At 56.2% G+C, this 14,221-nt stretch overlaps 1 protein-coding gene across 2 annotated transcripts in view; it reads left to right on the top strand.

Annotated features, from left to right (window-relative positions):
- The window catches only part of ADAM33 (ADAM metallopeptidase domain 33), a 40,630-nt gene extending 32,245 nt beyond the window's left edge, over positions 1–8,385 (top strand). The window contains exons 17-24 of one of the 2 annotated variants that reach the window (XM_071555273.1): positions 1,305–1,382; positions 2,654–2,762; positions 3,073–3,223; positions 3,811–3,901; positions 4,748–4,993; positions 5,407–5,570; positions 5,885–5,902; positions 7,255–8,385. In XM_071555273.1, coding sequence (XP_071411374.1) covers positions 1,305–1,382; positions 2,654–2,762; positions 3,073–3,223; positions 3,811–3,901; positions 4,748–4,993; positions 5,407–5,570; positions 5,885–5,902; positions 7,255–7,306 — 909 coding nt within the window. In that variant the 3' untranslated portion in view covers positions 7,307–8,385. Of the gene's footprint in view, positions 1–1,304; positions 1,383–2,653; positions 2,763–3,072; positions 3,224–3,807; positions 3,902–4,747; positions 4,994–5,406; positions 5,571–5,884; positions 5,903–7,254 lie in introns of both variants that reach the window. The other variant, XM_071555272.1, reaches the window with a different exon arrangement.
- Positions 8,386–14,221: the final 5,836 nt, after the last annotated feature.

Raw genomic sequence — 14,221 nt, 5'->3', positions numbered from 1 at the left:
AGAGCTGTTTGCAGGCCACCAAATTCTTCTCATCTGGGGCATTTCCAGATGTCACCAGATATTTACAGGCCACCAAATTCTTCTCATCTGGAGCATTTCTAGATGTCACCAGATGTTTCCAGGCCACCAAATTCTCATCAGGGGCATTTCCAGATGTCACCAGATGTTTGCAGGCCACTAAAGTCACACCTAAGGCATTTCCAGATGTCACCAGATGTTTGCTGGCCACCAAATTATTCTCATCTGGGGCATTTCCAGATGTCACCAGAGGTTTGCAGGCCCCCAAGTTCTTCTAATTTGGGGTGTTTCCAGATGTCACCAGATGTTTGCAGGCCACCAAATCATCTGGGCCATTTCCAGATGTCCCCAGATGTTTCTGGGCCACCAAATGGCAGAGGGTGCTCTCTGAGCCATCCTGGGTGGGGGAATGGCAGAGGGTGCCCACTGAAGGGGGTGTGTGTGGCAGAGGGTACACACTGGGGGGTGGGAGGATGGCAGAGGGTACACACTGGAGGGTGGGAGGATGGCAGAGGTGCCCACCGAGCCATCCTGGGTGGAGGAATGTCAGAGGGTGCCCACTGAGGTGTGGGGGTGGCAGAGGGTGCCCACTGAGGGGGGTGTGTGGCAGAGGGTGCCCACTGAGGGGTGGGAGGATGGCAGAGGTGCCCACTGAGGGATGGAAGGATGGCAGAGGGTACACACTGGAGGGTGGGAGGATGGCAGAGGTACCCACTGAGCCATCCTGGGTGGAGGAATGGCAGAGGGTGCCCACTGAGGTGTGGGGGTGGCAGAGGGTACACACTGGGGGGTGGGAGGATGGCAGAGATGCCCACTGAGCCATCCTGGGTGGGGGAATGGCAGAGGGTGCCCACTGGGGGATGGGAGGATGGCAGAGGGTGCTCACTGAGGGATGAGAGGATGGCAGAGGGTACACACTGGAGGGTGGGAGGATGGCAGAGGTGCCCACTGAGCCATCCTGGGTGGAGGAATGGCAGAGGGTGCCCACTGAGGTGTGGGGGTGGCAGAGGGTGCCCACTGAGGGGGGTGTGTGGCAGAGGGTGCCCACTGAGGGGTGGGAGGATGGCAGAGGTGCCCACTGAGCCATCCTGGAAGAGGGAATGGCAGAGGCTTCCTGGGCCAAGTTGGAGTGAAATCCGTTGACTCGGAATGACCCAATTGATTCCAGCTGCAGTTGGCCAACATCTTTATGGACAACATCCTCCCAGAGGACCCCCAGGGAAGTCCTCAGAAGGCTCCTGGGGTCTCCCTTGGGTGTCTCTCTGACCACCTTGGCTCTCCCTCAGGTGTGCAAGGACCGTCGGTGCCAAAACGCCTCCCTCTTTGAGCTGGAAAAATGCGTTTCCCGCTGCAACGGGCACGGGGTGAGTGGTTGGCAGAGACCTCCAGCAAACAAACCCCTGGCATGAGGCACAGCTTTCATGAGGAAAACCCAAATGTTTGCCCCCGAAACACAGTGAATTTTGACCTTTCATGGCCATCAGCTGAGGTGGGACCTTTGCTTACCCATGTCCAAGTGAGAGGAAGAAGATCATTGTGATGTAAGAGCCACCTGCAAAATTTGGATCAGGGTCCAGCTTGAACTGGAGAGTGTTGAGAGCTCACAGCAGGTGCCTGTTCCCTCTGAGAGACAAATAAGAGGTATAAAAGCCACTGGGGCTGCAAAAAACCCCCAAGGAGATGGTTCAGGGAGGAGAAAGAGATGTTTGTTGTCCAAAGCTTAAAGGCTGGAGAGGTTTGAGCTCTGTGGAATGTGGGGCTTTGTCAGAGGAGGCAACAGCAACCTGGGGGAGAACTGCTGGGTTGTGGAGAGAGATGTGGCAGGTGAACCACCCAAATTTACCCTTTTGTTCTGCTCAGAGTCCTTACAGCCCTCAGGGAGCTGGGGGGGTCACCTGGAGAAGAGAAGGCTCCAGGGACACCTGAGAGACCCTGGCAGGGCCTGAAGGGGCTCCAGGAGAGCTGGAGAGGGACTGGGGACAAGGCCTGGAGGGACAGGACACAGGGAATGGCTTCCCAGTGCCAGAGAGCAGGGATGGGTGACAGGACATGGGCTGAAGCTGCACCAGGGGAGGGGCAGGTTGGACATGAGGAAGAATTTCCTGACAGAAAGGGGGGTTGGGCATTGGAAGGGGCTGCCCAGGGAGGTGGTGGAGTCCCATCCCTGGAAGTGTCCAAGGAAAGGCTGGAGGTGGCACTTGGTGCCATGGGCTGGTCTCCAAGGTTGTGTTTGGCCACAGGTTGGACTCGATGATCTTGGAGGTCTTTTCCAACCCAAATAATCCTGTGAGATGGAACCATAAGGGAAATCCTTGTCTGGGAGGGTGGGCAGGCCCTGGCACAGGTTGGGCAGAGAAGCTGTGGCTGCCCCAGCCCTGGGAGTGTCCAAGGGCAGGTTGGACAGGGCTTGGAGCACCCTGGGCTGGTGGGAGGTGTCCCTGCCCATGGCAGGGGATGGCACTTGATGGTTTTAATGTCCCTTCCCACCTTCAAACCATTCCTGATGTTCAAGGGGCGAATATTGGCAGGAATGAAGGTCCTTCAGCCCAGACTCCTGTCAGTGACCACCTCCTCTCAGCCCCACCCTACAAACCACCATCTCCACGTGGTCTCCAACCCTGCCCCCTCTCTGCAGGTCTGTAACAGCAACAAGAACTGCCACTGTGACGCTGGGTGGGCACCCCCGACCTGCGAGAAGCCGGGGCTGGGGGGCAGCGTGGACAGTGGCCCCGTGCAGCCCAACGGTGAGTCCTGACTGCTCTGGCACCTGGAGGAGCTGCTGGGGCTGGCACGGTGCCAGGAGAGGGGGAATGGGGTGATGAAGCTGGGCTGGGTCTGTGCAGAGGGACCCTCAGCCCGTGCCCAGCTTTGGCTGGTTGGTGGCCACTCGTCATTGGAGGCCACTGGATGTCCTGCTCCCCCTTTGGATCAGCAGTGGTGGCTCTGATTGGTGACCAGGAGTGGGCAGGTGGGGTCAGCATGTCCACTGAGTGCAGCAGAGGCTGGTGGCCCTCCCATCCAGCCCCTCACTCCTCCCTGTGCTTTCCCTGCCAGGTCACGAAGCCGCCCTGATCGCCCTCCTCGTCATCCTCCTCTTCCTCCTCCCGGCCCTGATGATGAGCATCTACTACTGGTACCGGAGGGAGAACTCCCTCCTGAATAAGTGGATCAAGGAGCTGAGGAAGAGGAGCCAGGAGGCTTGCAGGTGGGTGGGACAATCTCCATCCCTTCCCTCTTGAGGACCCAGCCAGAGTCTTGTTTCATCCAGCCTGGTGGAGGATTTCATCCAGTCTGTTGGGGAGGAGCTGGAGGTTCACAGGGTCTTTTCAAGGTTCTGTAAGACCTGGTTTGAGATCTGGAGTTTTCTCCTGGGAAAATCCAAGGCTCCCAGCAGAGGAGTGATCCTCTGCCCAGGACCATCCCAGGGAGTGATGCTAAAGGTGGCTGGTCACCAAGGAGCTTCCTGCAAGAATTCCAAGGGCTCTAAAGGACCTCGGAATTTCGATATCCTCCTTATTCCCCCCTCCCAGCACAGGCAGAGACACCCCCACCCCTGAGAGCCCCTGCAAGAATGTAAAGAGGAAACCCCAGACCCAACCAACACTTTTTTTCCCCCATCACCCCCAGACAGACCTAGACCTGCTCACCCAGCAGTGCGAGGCTGTTAATTGCGTTAACGAGCTGTTAATTGAGGCAGCACCTCCCTGCAGTGCGGTGCTTCAGGAAGCAGCTCTTGCCGAAGGGGTTTGGTTTTATTTTGCCCTCTGTGACTGCCTTTGGAACTCCCAGCAGGAACAAATCCAGCGGTCGGAAGGCGACTGGAGGTCATCCCAAAGCTGCCTTCACCTTGAGGAACATCTCCACCTCCAGCCACGCAGATAAAGTAAGTGATGACCCACCTGCCAGTTGGGTTTCCTCCCCTGGGATGTGGATCCTGTGGGTAGTCCCATTCCCTGGTGCTCAGTTCTTCCCATTGCTCCTAAAAATGTGTTTGTTGAGCTCCACCTGCTCAAACCCCCCCAGGTCAGGGATCACCAGGAGCCTCCACTGGGAAATTGGCCCCTTTGGAAAAGGGGTGGATGTGAGGGAGGGACCATCATGGCCTGTGGGTGGGTATTTTCTTCTGTTAATGAGCCCCAAATTCAAACAAAGCTGTGCTTTGAGGTTTGATTTGTGGTGTCTCCTGTTCCTCCTTCTGGGGTCATGGCTCTTGATTCCTGCAGGTTTGGTTTATTCCCTCGTTTTCCAGAAGTTCTTTTATTTGTCCTGCAGTGCCTTTCAGTGAATTTTAAACCTTTAACCTTCTCCTGGTGCTTTATTCCAACACCGGGGCTGAATTTGGGAAGAGTTTAGGATGAATTTAGGGTTTTTTTGAGCACAGCCACAGTGTCTGAGAGCAGGGCAGAGCAGATGGTGCCTCCCATCTGGTGGAAACCTGGTGTGGATTCACCAGAGCTTTCCCTGCTCCAGGTCTGCCACACCAGCACCTTCTTCATCCCTGCTCTGGAATCGAGTCCAACCATAACACCAAACACGTTCACTTTTTGGGTAAAAATAACACCAAACACGTTCAACTTTTGGGCCAGCTGCTCAAAATGGTGGGAAAAGTGGAATAAACACCCAGAGCTCCACCTGCAGCTCCCTGGAACTCAGCCCTGGAGGAGCCACCTGCTCCCAGGAAACCCTTCCTGAGGATTTTCTCCCCCTTCCCTCTTTCCTCCCCGCTCAGGTGGCACGGGCTGCGTTCCTGCCCAAATCCTGCGCCCACCACGCTGGATCTCAGCCTGTCAACGTGGTCCACCCTCTCTGCTCAGCTCTCCATTCCATCCCTCCACGCCCCAGAGACCCCAAACCTGCCAGGCCACCTCCCCCAGTCACCAGGTCACCGCTGGTCCCCACCAAAGCCGCCGTCCCCCAGGCCAAGCTGCCACCTCCGAAGAAACCTCTTCCGTGCAGCCCCGTGAGGACCCCACAGGTGAGCTCCACTTTTCCTTCCACACTCAGAAATTCCCTGGGGTTTTTTGGCTGGTTTTGGGTTGGGCTCTGTGGAGAAGCTGTCACACCACCCTGAGAGGTGGATCTGTTGCAACAACGAGGAAAGTTCATTGGGTAATGAGAACATTTTAACGTGGTTTGGGTGTTGTGTCTTGCCTTGAAGCATCTCAGCTCTGCGGGTTTGGAGGAGATCACTGGATGGTCCTCTAAAGGTTTTGTCTCTCAGAATCACAGAATCCCAGACTATTTTGAGTTGGAAGGAACCCATAGGGATCATCAAATCCAACTCTTAGGTCAATCCCACCTAGGGGATTGAACCCATGACCTTGGCATTATTACAACCAAGTTATAACCAACTGAGCTGATCTCTCCCTACACACTTTGTGATCCCAGGTGGTCCCAAAGCACCAACCCCCGCGGCGGCCGCTCCCTGGGAGTCCTTTCCTGGCCAAAGAGCTGCCCCCTGCACATGGACAGACCCTGCTGGTCATGGTCCCTCCTACCAACTTCCAGCTGTTGGGCACCAGCACCACGAGCCACCCCTTGAGGCCCTTAAAGTGAGTCGGGTGTCGCCCACCATGGTTGGGGTCCTGCAGGTGGATGCAGTGGGCGGATCTCATGGGTCACACATGGGTGGGACATCCCTGATCTGCAGCTGTGGCTTCAGGACCTTGCAGGGGTTGGCCAAAATTGCCCAACAGTGACCAAGGTTTGGGTTTTGAAGGGGCTGGGTTGAGGGAGGGGCCATATTTTGGGGGTGCATGTGGCATTTCCCACCCCGGGGCGTGGAGGGAGCCCTTGGGATTCTCCTGGGGGATGATGGAGGGGAGAGATGGCCACTGATGTTCTGTCTCATCTCTCCTCCCTGCAGACCGATGCCACCTCAAAGGTGAGTGAAGGACATCACAGAGACCCCTGGGATCACTTGTTTGGGGGTGACCTTTGGTTTAGCATTAGACTGGGAACCAGGAGACCTGGGATTGAATGTCCACCTTCCCAGAAGCTCCCAGAGGAGCAGGACGTAGTCCCTGTGGGTACCCCACTGACAACAGAGCTTGGGCAGCTGTGGCCAAGGGAATGGAGGATGTGGGTTCTCCAGCTGGGGGCTGGGAGATGAAGTTCAATTCTTCTACATTATTCCTGCTGCTCCCAGTTCTTGCTGTGCTGCTCAATCCTCTGGATATGGGTTGGTGGAGCCACCAGGGATGGTGTTTGCATCCATTCCTGCTGCTCAGGCTCATGGGCTATGTCCATCCATGGAGATAACCCCATGCTGGAGTGAAGTTGTCCCTCATCCTTTGCTAATTCTTGTTCTGACCCCCCAACTCTATTTTGGGTTCTTAACCCCTTGTAGGTGCCACCACAAAGAGCTGGAGATGCCCCAAGTGTCTCAGTGGAACTCAGTCCCTGTAGGTGCTCTCCCTGAGGAGATAAAATGGGGCTGTTCTGTGGTTCCCAAAGGGACAGAGTTGGCACATCCTGGCAGGCAAAATCAGCTCCCTCCCCCAAAGGGTGGGGGTCTGTCTGTGCTGCCCACTGAGAGCAGTCCTGGAGAGGGACTGGGGACAAGGGATGGAGGGACAGGACACAGGGAATGGCTTCCCACTGCCAGAGGGCAGGGATGGGTGGGATATTGGGAAGGAATTGGTGGCTGGGAGGGTGGGCAGGCCCTGGCACAGGTTGGGCAGAGAAGCTGTGGCTGCCTCATCCCTGGGAGTGTCCATGGCCAGGTTGCAGCACCCTGGGCTGGTGGAAGGTGTCCCTGCCCGTGGCAGGACAAGATGATCTTCAGTGTCCCTTCCAACCCAACCACTCTGTGATTCCATGACTCCTGAATTCCCAGGATGGGAATGGGCCCCATATTGGGTTGGTTGATTCAGTGTTGTCTCTTGGTGGTTCATGATCCACCTTGGCCGGTCATGGATGTCCCTGGGGGATGTCACTCCCCCAGCTGGTGGGCTCCCAGTCCCCACTGCTGGTCACTGCCTGGTGTCACCACTCGCTTTGGTGGCTCTGTGTCCTGTCAGGCTTTTTGGGGTAAACCAAAGGAAAAACACCTCAAACCAGTGCAGTTTGTGGTTTTATTGTTGTGAGGGGACATGGGTGACCACGACAGTGCCAGGTCCCCTCTGGCCTCAGGGGCAGCAGCTGCTCTGTCTGCCCTGGCCTTGGTTGTGGTCAAGGTGGTTGGTGCTCGGTGTCTGCACTCAAATGTCTCCTTTCTCTTTCTTCTTGCTCCAGGCCAGTCCCAGCCATCAAAGCCCAATCAACCTCCTTCTCCTCAAAGAAGTGACAACTCAAGGCCACCTGAAGCCTGTCCTTCCTGAGCTGGCTCTCCTCATTTGCACTGCTCTGGCCACAGGGGTCTTTTGTCCCTCTCCTTTTATTTGTCTTTTGATACCAGAGGACTATTTTTATAAGACAGACTTTGTATTCAGCACAAAAACTGGTGGTGGGGGGAAGAGAGAGGGGAAACTGGTCCTGGGACTTATCTGAGGGTCAGGGTGGGTTGGAGGTGGGGTCTCCATGGTGGAGATTCCATCATGGCGTGGCTTCCTGGCCAGTTTATCTCCCAGCTTCGGTTCCTCCTTGACATTGCACATGGGCTGGGCTGGGGCGACTCGGGGGGCACAGGAACACCCACCACTGACGGAAGATGCTGGAGATGGTGTAATACCCTTCGAGCTACCTCCTCCTTCTCCTCCAGGCCTGGTGAGATCCCCCACCACCACCCACTGCCACCAGAGCTCAACGCTGGGCATCGTCTCCGGGAAGACATTTGCCATGAGACAAACGTGGTTTCCAGTTTGGACTGTGCCGTTTCCATGAAGGATCCAAGTTCTCAGGCTCCTCCTGACCTCCTGTCCCACTGCACAAGGGAAAGTGGTGACCAGTCCTGGGGTCTCCCAGAAGGAGCAGCTGCCTGGGAAGTGTGTCCATGCCTCAAGTGCTGGTGGCAGCTGGTTACCAGGGTGCTTTCAGGGGGCTCAGGAGCCCCCCACAGACCTTGCCTGTCCCCTTCTCATGGGCCAAGCCCAGCAGTGGCTCCGTGAGCTGCTGCCGCTCCTCTGTCCCAACGGGGAGGAGCCACGAGCCGGGATCAAGAGCAGGAAAACCTCCTGCCCGTGTCATTGGCTTGTCCCAAGGCCTTGGCCAAGCCATTGCATCTCTCTGTGCCTCAGTCCCCCCGTGTGTCCATGGGGGGGTCATAACCTACCTCACAGGGGTCTTGTGAGGTTGGGCAAACTCATGTCTTGAAAGAGCTCTACAATCCTCCAACCAAAGGTGCTGTTGACCTTGCGCGGTTTTGTGCCACTTTCCTGTGACTTGACTCGTGGCTCTGCCAGGGGCTGAAATGAGAACAAAGGCTTTGTGCAGTCTCCTGGCTCCTCTGCCTCTTCTCTTGCTCAGAAGTTCCCTCAGCCTTTGGACACCGAGGTCTCCGTGTCTCCCACTGGCACAAACAGATCCCAGGAGTCCCTTAAACCTGGGGTGGTTCAGTCCAGCTGTGTGGGGCAGGTCACCCCCCCTTGGGGCACATCCCACCTGACCTGGGACACATCTCTTTGAGGTGTGTCCAGCCATGGTGAAGGTTCAGGGACAACCCTCAGGAAGCTGTTCTGGTGTGTCATTCCTCTGCCAATGGCAGGTTGTGGTGAGGGTCACCTTAACCTCGGCTGTCCTTCCTCTCAGGCTTTGCTGTGAAGCCTTTGGTCTCACACATGGGTCCTTTCTGAAGAATCTTCAGGAGGAATTTCTTCAGAGAAAGGATTGTTAAACATTGGAAGGGCCTGCCAAGGGAGGTTTGGAGTGCCCAGCCCTGGAGGTGCCCAAGGCAGGACTGGCCATGGCACTCAGAGCTCTGGGCTGGGGGACAAGGTGGGCATCGGGCACAGGGTGGGCTCCATGGGCTGGGAGGGCTTTTCCAAGGTGGGCATCAGGCACAGGGTGGGCTCCGTGGGCTGGGAGGGTTTTGCCAAGGTGGGTATCGGGCACAGGGTGGGCTCCGTGGGCTGGCAGGGCTTTTCCAAGGTGGGCATCGGGCACAGGGTGGGCTCCGTGGGCTGGGAGGGCTTTGCTAAGGTGGGCATCGGGCACAGGGTGGGCTCCATGGGCTGGGAGGGCTTTTCCAAGGTGGGCATTGGGCACAGGGTGGGCTCCATGGGCTGGCAGGGCTTTTCCAAGGTGGGCATCGGGCACAGGGTGGGCTCCATGGGCTGGGAGGGCTTTTCCAAGGTGGACATCGGGCACAGGGTGGGCTCCATGGGCTGGGAGGGCTTTTCTATGGTGGGCATCGGGCACAGGGTGGGCTCCATGGGCTGGGAGGGCTTTTCCAAGGTGGGCATCGGGCACAGGGTGGGCTCCATGGGCTGGGAGGGCTTTTCCAAGGTGGGCATCGGGCACAGGGTGGGCTCCGTGGGCTGGCAGGGTTTTGCCAAGGTGGGCATTGGGCACAGGGTGGGCTCCATGGGCTGGGAGGGCTTTGCCAAGGTGGGCATCGGGCACAGGGTGGGCTCCATGGGCTGGCAGGGCTTTTCCAAGGTGGGCATCGGGCACAGGGTGGGCTCTGTGGGCTGGCAGGGCTTTTCCAGCCTCAGTGACTCTGGGATCTCTGGTGCCTCCATGTTTTTCTCAGTTGATGGATACCCAGGTGGGATCAAACATCTCCTCTTCCTCTAATGACGAACCATAAAATCAGAGTCATTGAGGTGGAAAGGAACCTCTTGAGATCATCCTCAGATGAGCTCCTGAGGACAGGATGAACTGCTTCCTAAACATTCCCAAGGTCCCACTGGTTTTGATGGTCTCCCAAGGAATTCTGACATGGTCAGCCTTGAGGAAGAACCTTTGGAGCTGCTCCTTTCCCATGCACACCCTCCTTTCTCCTGCCCCATGGAGGTGTCAGCAGAGGGTTAAACAGCTGGGGAGGGTTTGGAGAAGTCACTGCAGGGATGAAGTGCTTGGGAAAAACTCTTCTCCATGTGTTGGGCCATTCAACTTCATGACAAAGTGAGAGATGACAGGTCAAAAACCTGTGAGACCACCACTGGAATGGTCATCTCAAGCTGGTGCAGTTTTGGGTTCTTGCCCATTAATGTCCTGCCTGGCCACCAGAGGGAATTTCACCCACTACATCTCTCCAAACTTCTGCAGAAGTTCAGAAGGAGGACACACATTTGGGGCCATATTTGAGCTGTTCAGTTGAGAAAGGAACTGACAGAAACCCACAGTTTTGAACTCAGGGAACCTGCGAAGATCTGAGGCTCTTCTCAGCAGCACAGCGAGCACTCAAAGGTTTCTCCACCCTTCTAAAAGCATTGCAAGATGCCCTTGCACCCACCAGGAGATTGTTCTGGGTCAGATTGGCTGTGCTGCCTCTTAGGAGCAGCAATATGAGAGGATGGTCATTAGGGAGGGCTCTTTGCTGTCTGGGTGGAAACTGAGGTGGCCACAGGGCATGCAGATGGATTGTGTCCCTCCTGATGCACCCACCAATAAAAGATGTGGCCCATGGGACACAGGACTCGAGTCCTGCTTCGAGAAATTCATAGATCCGGGGAGTGGTTTTTTGGGTGTCCAGGTGGCACTAGATGGCAGCAGATGGCCGTGAATCCTCTGCTCAGCCTCTCCTCTGAATTCCTCGGAGTTCCAGGGAGCAGGTCCTCGAGGGCAGCTCTTCTCCTTGGTCTTTCTCCTCTGCCCCTTCATCTACAAATCCATTAAAGCATCAGCTGGGGCGTGAAAGCTCAGGAGAGTTTCTGGTGACTCCTTGGTCTTCCACTTTGTTCCCCAGTGGACTTTCCCTCTTTAGAAAAGGGAATGAGTGAGAGGCTGGGAGAGCTGGGGGGGTCACCTGGAGAAGAGAAGGCTCCAGGGACACCTGAGAGCCCCTGGCAGGGCCTGAAGGGGCTCCAGAAGAGCTGGAGAGGGACTGGGGACAAGGGATGGAGGGACAGGACACAGGGAATGGCTTCCCACTGCCAGAGGGCAGGGATGGGTGCGATATTGGGAAGGAATTGGTGGGTGGGAGGGTGGGCAGGCCCTGGCACAGGTTGGGCAGAGAAGCTGTGGCTGCCCCATCCCTGGGAGTGTCAAAGAGCAGGCTTGGATCACCCTGGTCTATGGAAGGTGTCCCAGCCCATGGCAGGGGGTAGGACTGGATGGTTTTAATGTCCCTTTAATGTCCTTTCCAACCCAAACCATTCCACGATTCTCCTGCAGACACAAGTTTACACATTCCACACAGGAGAGTGTGACCTTATGGATGTGCAGCACAGGATTCCCAAGGGAATGGTGGGCTTATATCTCCATGGTCATCCCATGGACACAATGGGGGCACCCTGGGGGGCACATGGGGGTCTTACCTTGCAGTTCTGGCAGCAATCCCCATGGGCACACTGGGCTCCCTCCTTCAGTGTGCAGTTGTGAGCGTTGCAGCACGGGTTGGTGCACTCCTGCAGGGGAGGAGAGGGAGAAGAGGACAACACCATGGTCAGTATTCCATCCCTTCCCCAGCCCCCTTTCCCCAGCCCCCTTTCCCACCCCTCACATCGTTGCTCTTCTCATTTTGCCAACAGGGAAACTGAGGCATGGAGGGGATGAGGAAGAACTGAGTGCTCAAGTGCTCCAGGCTGGGCATGGAGTGGCTGGAGAGCAGCCAGGCAGAGGGACCTGGGGGGACTGAGGGACAGGAAGCTCAACAGGAGCCACCAGTGTGCCCAGGTGGCCAAGAAGGCCAAGGGGATCCTGGCCTGGATCCAAACTAGCGTGGCCAGCAGGCCCAGGGCAGTGACCCTTCCCCTGGACTCTGCCTTGGGGAGGCCACACCTTGAGTGTTGTGTTCAGTTTTGGGCCCCTCAGGTGAGGCAAGAGATTGAGGGGCTGGAGCGGGGCCAGAGAAGAGCAATGAGGCTGGAGAAGGGAGTGGATGTGGCACTGAGTGTCCTCTGAAACACCTCCAGGGACAGAGAATCCACCATGTCTTGATCCATCCCCACTGGGATCAGCAGCCCAGGGCACAGAGTGCCAGAGTGATCCCAGTGGGGTTGGATCAAGGGTTGGACTTGATGATCTCAGAGGTCTCTTCCAACCCAAGTGAGAAGAGAAGAGCAACGAGGCTGGAGAAGGGAGTGGAGCACAAGTGCTGTGGGGAGAGGCTGAGGGAGCTGGGGGTGTTCAGCCTGGAGAAGAGGAGGCTCAGAGGTGACCTCAGCACTGTCTGGAAGTGCCTGAAGGGAAGTTGTGGCCAGGTGGGGGTTGGTCTCTTCTCCCAGGCCCTCAGCAATAGGACAAGGGGGCACGATGGGCTCAAGCTCTGCCAGGGGAAATTGAAGTTGGAGAGCAGCAAAAACTTCTTTGCAGAGAGAGTGCTCAGGCATTGGAATGGGCTGCCCAGAGAGGGGGTGGATTCCCCATCCCTGGAGGTTTTTCAGGTGAGCTTGGCCGTGGCACTGAGTGCCATGATCTGGTAAAGGGACTGGAGTTGGCCCAAGGGTTGGACTTGATGATCTGGGAGGTCTTTTCCAACCCAATCCCTCCTAGGATTCTGTGATTCCAAGTGGCAGGAATCACCTGCTCCCCACTGGATCTGAGGTGACCAAAGCCCAGTGTCCATCCCCTTTCTGGCTCTGCTTTGTGTACCCCAAACCAGCCAGACCTTGGATGAACAGCCCAATTTCCTCCTGGGCATAAAATAAATGTCTTTTTTATCACCTGTTTTACCTCCTGCTTCATTTTGTCGGGTTTTCTCCCCGCCTTTTGCCCTTTCCAGAAAGAAAAGCCATGGCTGGAGGACAAAGCTTAGTCATTCTTTGAGATTCACAGGAGTCCTGGCAGCACTTTTTCATTGTGGAGTCATCTCAGCAGAGCCTTTCTCAGGAGGGTTTTGCACGTGTGAGGCTTTTGTGTTGCAAACATCTCAGGGCACTTTGTTATCACCACTTGTGCAGTTTGGTCTGTGCATGTTTTCAGTTTCTGTACCACCACTGAAAAACAGCTCAGTTCCCTTTGATGTTCCCTTGGGTGGAGCCTCTTTTTTGGGTTTTATTTTGTTGTCTTTTTTCTTTTTCTTTTTTTCTTTCTTTTTTTTTTTTTTTTAGAGCAGAAGCAAAAGAAAATCGATTTCCACAAGATGCAGAAAGGCTTCAAAATGCAGAGTTAATAATCAAAGGAGCTTTGGCTCCATCTGCCCCTCAGCTCTGCCCCCCCTCAAAGCTGGCACTTAATGAGAAAAGAAGCTCAGAGATGACACACTTTGAAATCCTTGGCATGGAGTGACACAAACCACACTCCAAGAAAGCCCAACCCAATCACCAGACAATTGGCTGGAGAACTTTCTGCACTGAACTTCAAATGAATGTTGTTTTCTGGGGTGGGAAATGTCTCTGCCTTGTTGGAGAGCAGGTCCTGGGGTGGGGATGGATGGAGCTCTCCTGGATTTTCAGGAGCTGCTGCAGGACTTGGAGAGCAGTTCCTGGGGTGGGGATGGATGGAGGTCTCCTGGGTTTTCAGGAGCTGCTGCAGGACTTGGAGAGCAGGTCCTGGGGTGGGGATGGATGGAGCTCTCCTGGGTTTTCAGGAGCTGCTGCAGGACTTGGAGAGCAGGTCCTGGGGTGGGGATGGATGGAGCTCTCCTGGGTTTTCAGGAGCTGCTGCAGGACTTGGAGAGCAGTTCCTGGGGTGGGGATGGATGGAGCTCTCCTGGGTTTTCAGGAGCTGCTGCAGGACTTGCAGAGCTGAGGTTGGGAAATCCCAAACATCCAGATGTTGCTGTTCCTTTTCATGGAATCATGGAAAGTTTTGGGTGGGAAGGGACTTTAAAGATCATCCAGTGTCACCCTCTGCCATGGGCAGGGTCACCTTCCACTATCCCAGGATGCTCCAACCTGGCCTTGGACACTCCCAGGGATGGGGCAGCCACAGCTTCTCTGCCCAACCTGTGCCAGGGCCTGCCCACCCTCCCAGCCAGCAATTCCTTCCCAATATCCCACCTATCCCTGCCCTCTGGCAGTGGGAAGCCATTCCCTGTGTCCTGTCCCTCCAGGCCTTGTCCCCAGTCCCTCTCCAGCTCTCCTGGAGCCCCTTCAGGCCCTGCCAGGGGCTCTCAGGTGTCCCTGGAGCCTTCTCTTCTCCAGGTGACCCCCCCAGCTCTCCCAGCCTGGTTCCAGCCCAGAGGGGCTCCAGAGTCCTGGAATGGTTTGGGTTGGAA

This window comes from Pithys albifrons, chromosome 5 (assembly GCF_047495875.1).
Source record: "Pithys albifrons albifrons isolate INPA30051 chromosome 5, PitAlb_v1, whole genome shotgun sequence".
NCBI classification, from domain to species: domain Eukaryota; kingdom Metazoa; phylum Chordata; class Aves; order Passeriformes; family Thamnophilidae; genus Pithys; species Pithys albifrons.
The sequence above is the reverse complement of the archived record's forward strand: the minus strand, read 5'-3'. Positions and strand labels throughout refer to the sequence as shown.